At 42.2% G+C, this 7386-nt stretch overlaps 1 protein-coding gene across 1 annotated transcript; it reads left to right on the top strand.

The window, feature by feature from the left end:
• The first annotated feature begins 675 nt into the window (after nt 1–675).
• On the top strand, nt 676–4832 carry LOC142661439 (prolactin-like). The gene is made up of 4 exons (XM_075838833.1): nt 676–825; nt 2623–2730; nt 3374–3535; nt 4650–4832. The coding sequence occupies exons 1-4, from the start codon at nt 676–678 to the stop codon at nt 4830–4832; spliced, it is 603 nt and encodes a 200-aa protein (XP_075694948.1).
• Nucleotides 4833–7386: the final 2554 nt, after the last annotated feature.

The following is a 7386-nucleotide window of genomic DNA, read 5'->3' as shown; positions in this document are numbered from 1 at the left end:
AAGTAATTCTCCCCGTAAGTAGTTAAATGAAGCCCCACTTTTGATGAACAATTCCTATAAAGTAAATATAAAACCCAGCATCTTTTCAATGTATATTTTGTGATTTTCATTTATTTTTTTATCCATTGTTATTTTGTGCCGTATGTGAAAGTATCTCCTATTGTCATATGAAAACTGTCAACAAGCAGGATGGCTGCTGCTGATGGATCTCATAATGGGTTGGCTGTGTCTCTCCTCAGTACTCTGAGTGCACAAAGATGTACTTTTATTTTATATCCTGGACTATTTCCACTTTAATGTGATTGCAGCCCAATTCCTAAACATATGAATAACAGAAACAGTCAAGCTCTTTATCACTGAATATTGGAATAACTTTATTAACAAACAAATAGATGCATGTTGTCTTCATATGTTAATGATTTGGACCACAGGGGTTTTTAGGGTGTGATTGAGCCAATCAGACACAGCCCATTTAGGACACTATACTCCTGTAAAATACTACAGGGAAATAATCTAACCGATGTTACTATGCTTCAGTTTGCCTGCTTGTTGACAGTTTCCAGAGTAATGAAGTTGAGTTTCTAATAATCATGCTTTATACTCCATTATTCACATTACAAACTATGTGTGGTATTTTACGCAGGAAAGTTGCTGCTTGTGTTCCTGGTATTGAATATGTGCCTGACTAGGGAAGTGGTCTTTTCCAGCCCAATCTGCACTCCAGGGAGTCTCCAATGTCAGGTTCTACTCAGCGATCTATTCAATAGAGCAATCAGACTTTCACATTATATTCATTCCCTATCCACAGAGATGTTTGAGGACATTGTAAGTATTGGGAAGTCATTTAACTACAACGTGTTTCATATGTAGCTTTTAGCTCTTGTGGGAGAACAAACAATTAGAGTTATGGGCCGGGGGATACATACAGAATGTGGACTACTGTAGTTATCCTGCTGACACTAGCTTCAGTACTCATATTACTTTTCCCACATAAGACTTTCTACTAAAGTGCGATTCTACAAACATGCTCTTAACCAGGAGCTACTTACAACTATGTTCATCCTGATCTTCCTGGTTCATGAATAGAATGCAAGAACTAAAGCGATTGATGCAGTGTAGACTGATGCATCTCCTTTCTTTTGTGTGTACGCCTGTGTGTAACTAAAAAAAAAAAAGTACTGAGTCGAAACCTGCGTGTGATCCTCGCCGCACAGAGATGCAAATTTACTGCATAGGCCATTCAGTGTTTACAGAAAGTAAGATGAGCACTCCTATGGAAACTATGATGGCTGCCAATCATGGTGGTCACCCGCTGGATCAATCATGATCAATCTGAAACGAATAACTAAGAGATTATTAGTTGAAAAGAGTTTGAGTATTTTTATTTCTCAATAAAGAGTTTGCCCTATTAAGCCACATTCAGATGTGGCAGAATTGCAGCGGGTTTTCAGTGCATACATTGCACCGAAAATCGGTGGCAATTTACAGTACAATATACGGGGACATAGTTCTCAAAACCCCATCCCCACGTTGCGGTAAAAAATGGCAGAAATTTATTTTCAGATATACCGCATATTTTCACCATGGATTTGACCCTTTGCAATGCACAGGGAGAAATCCACAGCAATACATGCAGATTCGACCACAGAGTCACGATACGCATTATGCTGCATGGACTTACCCTTAGAGCAAATTCATGTCATAGAGAAGGATATCCCTCCCAGAATCCCACTATATTACCCAGAGCAGAGAGATTCTGGGAAGAGTGGAGGACATAATGTGGCCATGTTTTACATGGTCATCTATCTATGTGCACTGGGCTCTGTGTAATACTACATTCCCCCTGTAGTGGCCGCTGCAGGGAAAATGTGTGGTTTCATGCAGTTACCTCTGGTGATAAAAACTGATTGCTGGTGGTTACAGCAGCCGGACCTTCGGCGATCAAGTGATCACGAAGGTTTGGCTGCAGTTCGTACTGAAGAAGCTTTTTACTTTCGTATTAGACAGCTTTATGAAGGATTGGAAGACCGGAAATTAGCAAAAGAGACTTGTCATGGTTTTTGCTATGTACATACAAACTTTATGGGGGTGGAGCAAACAGTGGAGCACGTATCAATACTTTTCCCAGTACAAACTAGATTCTCTATAAATTGAAACGAAAATGGCAAAAGCTTTGTGTGACAATGGTTAAGTCTAGCCTGTAATTCATATGCGTCTTGCGTGGTGTGAAAAAATTTAGTATCGGTTAGAGAAATAGCAAAACCAAAAAAATGTTGGAACTACCAATAGGGGGTTCTACAAAATTGTGTAATTCATTTAGAAGTACGGCACCTAATACGTGCAAAATGTCCTGCTGTACGTACTGTGATACATGTGCTCCTTAGTGATCCGCAGAAACGCTCCCAAAAGCATCATAGAAGAACACAATTTTATTTTTACCTTTCACGAAACAAAATAAGGATAATAAAATGTGTGGTTTACAGCTCCTTTAGGATTTTGCTAAATCACCAGTATTTTTTCATCTAATTTGTGTCCTATGAGTAACCGCAATGTTCTGTACTTTGCAGTTTCTCTTATTAATGTCCTAAATATTCATCACTTAAGAATTTTTTTTTATTATAGGATCAACAATATTCTGAAGGGCGGGACATTATAACTAAAGCAATGAACAATTGTCATACCTCAACCCTAAATACCCCAGAGGACAAAGAGCAGACGCTGCAGGTGCAAGTAAGTAATCTAGTATAATCCAGAACGCTCTAGTAAGATCCATTGTATATTGGTTATAGGGCCCAGACACATAGCTGTAATACAGATACGTGTTATACAGGTCCATAGTGCAGCGGTCATGATGTTATAGGACAGGTCTCAGCAACCTTCGGCACTCCAGTGGTTGTGAAACTACAATCCCCAGCATGCTCTGACAGCTTTTGGCTAGAATAATAAGCATTGACTATCAGGGCATGCTGGGAGTTGTAGTTTTACAACAGCTGGAGTGCCGAAGGTTGCGGACTCCTGCTTTAGGCTCATACTGTGCCACCGAGTCTATATGCATACCAGATTATGGAGGAAATCTCCCCTAGTAGCCTTGCTTCTAGGGGAGAATACGGTGCCTTACGAATGGCACCATAAGGTGGCACATGAAATGCCTGCAGGTCTGTAATATGGACCTGTAGAGACGCCATGTGGCACCATACAGGGTTCTTGCATGTAGCTTTGCTGTGTGCATGGACCCATATGCTAGAGCAACCCAGGCGACTTGATGTAGTAACGCTTTTAAATATTGCAATACAATACATGAGATATTGAAATATTCAATACAAGGAGATTGCAGAAAATCCATTTAATCTTATGTCTTCTATTGGTTCAACAGCATGAAGACTTGCTGAACCTTGTCAATAAATTATTGCACTCTTGGTCCCAACCCCTGCATTACTTGTCTTTGGGGGCACCAAATAGCATGGTCCAGAAGGTAAAAGAAGCCGAGGAACACACTAGAATTCTTCAAGGAGGAATAGACAGGATCTCTGGAAGAGTAAGCACTATTATTAACAAGCCGCGTCATCTCCTTCTTGTATTTTCTGAATTTAGGCTGTTATAATGGGCAGTGTGGAGTAGAGGCAAGGGAACGAAAGGGTAAGGCCGTGCTAGGGGGGCTGTGGAAACCGAGGGATTGCAAACGGGGTGGGGGGGGGCAGCCCTTATGCATAGCCTCAGGTATAGGCAAATCTGGGTCTTGGTAATAAGTCGTTCTGAGCACTTTACACAGTAACCACACACTAGGGATGATGTTATAGGACAATGAAATGTTTATGGGGGGGGGGGGGGTGAAACCTACGCTAGCACGTGGGAAATATACCCAATCCATCCAGATGTTGCGCCTGGGCAGACACAAACCCGGGGCCCAGAGCTTCGAAGCAACAGGGCCAACTACTTAACCATCTCGCGGACCTGATCCATTCTACAGTATTTGGCCTATGGCCTATGCAGATTATATTTAATTATGTAATAACCCTCAAGAACTAAACCCATTACTCTGGAAGTAGCAGGAACGTGAAACATGGAAGGGTAAATTTGAGATTGGCCTGGGTAACACTTGTACCCCCCCCCCCCCATTTTTTATGAATATAAATATGAGCGTTAGGGCTTGGGTTTCTGGGGTCATCTGCAAGTGGCGTTAAAACTGAGGCACTGCCCTGACTCATGTGTGACCCCAAGGTTCCCTTACGGAGAGTAACGTTTCACGACAATCGCAAGAAAACCGATGTGGTGAGTGCTACAATACGCCGCTACATATTCCCTCATAGGGAAACAATGAGGCCGGTTACAAGTGATGCCATGGCTTTACCAAGACTTGTGGAGGATCCCATACAGCGCTAGCCTAAGGCCTCATTTATACGGCTGTAATGTACACGTATTTTAGCGTCTGTTTTACAGCTGCAAGTCCCAGCCCGACTGTGGGTCTGATGACCCGAACAGCACCATAGATCCTTATGATCCCTCATTAGACCCATGGCCATAATACAGACGCTAAACAGCAACTGCATTATGGCCATCTGAATGAGGCCTTTAATATAGTTTTGGACTTCTTCATTGTTACATTACCTCTAGAAAATTCTGTACTCACAATAGTCCACTGTTTATTCCAGATGCTGACTGATTTAGAAGACTTTTACCCTCAATGGTCTGGGCCTGTCGATGTTACGGTGTCACAGGAAGATTCTTACCTGTTCCCGGTCTACCACTTGCTGCACTGTTTCCGCAGAGACTCTCACAAGATTGACAGCTACTTAAAGATCCTCCGATGTCGCATGATACATGCCAACTGCTAGGGAAGAGTGTATTCTAAATTATATGCTAATCTTTATTTTTTCTGCCTCAAAGTGCACATTTTAGACCGGTAAACAAAAACAGCAACTGAGTAAAGCCAAGTTCACACTACCATTATCAGTTTACCTCTCATCCGTCAGAGGAAGAAAAGATCGATACATTAAACGGAAAGCAACGGTTCCGTTAGAATCACCATTGATTTCAATGGTAATTCTTTTGTATCAGTTGCTTTCCATTGGTCTCCATTCACTAGGTTTCGTTTTTTTGGAATGGAAACAAAAAAGTGCAGTCTGCAGAACTTTTGTTTCTGTTCAAAAAAACGGAAACCAAGCGAACGGAGACAAACGGAAAGCAACTGATACAAAAGAATTACCATTGAAATCAATGGTAATGTTAACGGAACCGTTGCTATCAATTTAATGTATCGATCCTCTCTTCCTCTGAATGAAGAAAGGTAAACTGATAGTAACGCCAGTTTGAGAGAAGCCCAAGACAATTTTTATTTTACAACCTGCCTATTAGAAATGAGAGCTGCAATCTGATTGGTTTCCAAGAGCAACATCGCTGTTTATAGATCTACACATAAGTATTCTGCTTGCAGTATGTTATTTCATATATGTAATGCAGGCTTTTAATAAATTTGCTACAGTTGATCATGGCAGCTGTCAGTAGGGTTAAACTGGCATCTTATTATATCAATGGGACCAAAATATTAAAAGGCTATTACTATATATTATTTTATGGCATATTGCTAGCATATCCAGAACATTAGAATTGGTGGGGGTCCTACCTTTAGGATCCCCGCCATTCCTGGGAAAGAAGAACTCCAGGTCCTTTCAGCTTTTTATCCTGCACAGTTGTGCTCCCAGCCACCCGCTGTACAGGAAACTGAAAACCCTTTTCCATCTGTGGTTGTCGGGAGCACTGATGTGTAAGAAAAGAAGTAGTGCTGTGGCCACTTTTTTCTGAAGATGGGTCTTGGCAGTCGGACCCCTGCCGATCAAATTTTAATAGCCTAGCAGTATGCCATGACTTATAGTGGTCGAAAACCCCATTTAAGTGACACAGATCACAGGCCACCCTAAACTAAAAAATAGCACCCTATAGTGCAGAAGCGTCTTAAAGAATACAGTTGTTTTCAGGTATCGCAATACTCAGGCACAGCAATGCATTGCGCATATGGTGGTTAAGCTTCTCCTCCCCCAGTCAATGGATCTACAAACCGCCACAAGTAGTATTAGCAAACCGAAGAGCAAAACTCCTTTATTTTTGTTGCTATGAGTTATGGCACCACAGCCACCCATTTATCAGGCACACTTATTGATATAAGACTTCCTAGTCGTTTAGTATATTTGGTCCTAAATACACAAGATCTGTTTAAGGAAAACTTCAGGTAAAACGGATACACTGCGTAATATACAGTGAAGAACCGAACGGGGCGGTGTATGACACAGGGATCTAGAAAATACCAAAGAGAATCGCTGGTCATACATTAAACATAACCGGGAATGGAGTGCTCCTTTAAGATCACACACATCGATGACCTCACTTCATGACCAGAATGATCAGTTGAAGAGCAGTACTGTTTTGTCATAAGTAGTGAGGTAGCGGATTATTAACAGATCGTGCTTTTTTTGTGTACTTATTAAAATGAGGCAAGCGATAGATTTATTTTACTTCTAAAAATAAACCATTCGCAATAACATGTTTGTCATTTGCGTGTTGATTTAAAGAGATGCTTACAAGGACACTGAGTTTTCAAACAACTTATTCTGATCTAATAGTATAACCGATATGGAACAACTTTGTAATTTACTTAGGCCTCATGCACACGACCGTAGCAGTGTGCACGGCCGTGATTTTCGGGTCGGCCGGCTGCGGACTGTCAGCGGACTGTCAGCCGCAGGCCGCCCGCAAATCGTGGGACATGCACATGGCCGCGTCCATTGTTTTCAATGAGCCCGGACCGCAGAACCGGGCCGTAATAAGACATGCCCGTTCTTTCTGCGGTCCGGGCTCCCGGGCCGTGCACGGACCGCAAAAACTACGGTCGTGTGCACGGCCCCATAGAGAAGAATGGGGCCGCAATTCTCCCGTGGATTTTCGGGGGAATTGCAGCCGCAAAAACACGGTCGTGTGCATGAGGCCTTACTGTTAGAATGTAGTTTGCTTTATCCAGGCAAATTCTGTGTGAAGTTACTGCCACTAGGTGTCTCTCTTCCTGTAATCTGCTGTCCATCTCCTGCTGTCAAGCAAAGTCCATACCTGCTTACAGAGGGACTACAGGAAGTGGGTTGTGTCTTCATTGCCTGCCTATACAAGTCTATGGGGAGGGGAGGAGGGAGCAGAGAGTGAGCATTTCACCCAGATACACTTCATTTAAGTGTATGCAGAGGGTAAGGGAGAGGAAGCAGGAACAGAATAAGAAAGAAATCTTAGCAGCAGCCTGTGTCTATGTCAGCCCAGTGCTGCATTCTTAGCCACACTGCTCACCACTGCTGTATAACCTCGTACATGCGGTTTTAGAATATATATATATATATATATATATATATA

This window comes from Rhinoderma darwinii, chromosome 10 (genome assembly GCF_050947455.1).
Source record: "Rhinoderma darwinii isolate aRhiDar2 chromosome 10, aRhiDar2.hap1, whole genome shotgun sequence".
In the NCBI taxonomy this organism is placed as follows: domain Eukaryota; kingdom Metazoa; phylum Chordata; class Amphibia; order Anura; family Rhinodermatidae; genus Rhinoderma; species Rhinoderma darwinii.
The sequence above is the reverse complement of the archived record's forward strand: the minus strand, read 5'-3'. Positions and strand labels throughout refer to the sequence as shown.

What these genes read in the sequence shown, in the direction of transcription:
- LOC142661439 (XM_075838833.1), top strand. Translation starts at nt 676, where the DNA reads ATGTGCCTGACTAGGGAAGTGGTCTTTTCCAGCCCAATCTGCACTCCA. An exon ending in CAGAGATGTTTGAGGACATT is followed by an intron (nt 826 to 2,622) that starts GTAAGTATTGGG and finishes TTTTTATTATAG; the next exon opens with GATCAACAATATTCTGAAGG. An exon ending in TAGACAGGATCTCTGGAAGA is followed by an intron (nt 3,536 to 4,649) that starts GTAAGCACTATT and finishes TGTTTATTCCAG; the next exon opens with ATGCTGACTGATTTAGAAGA.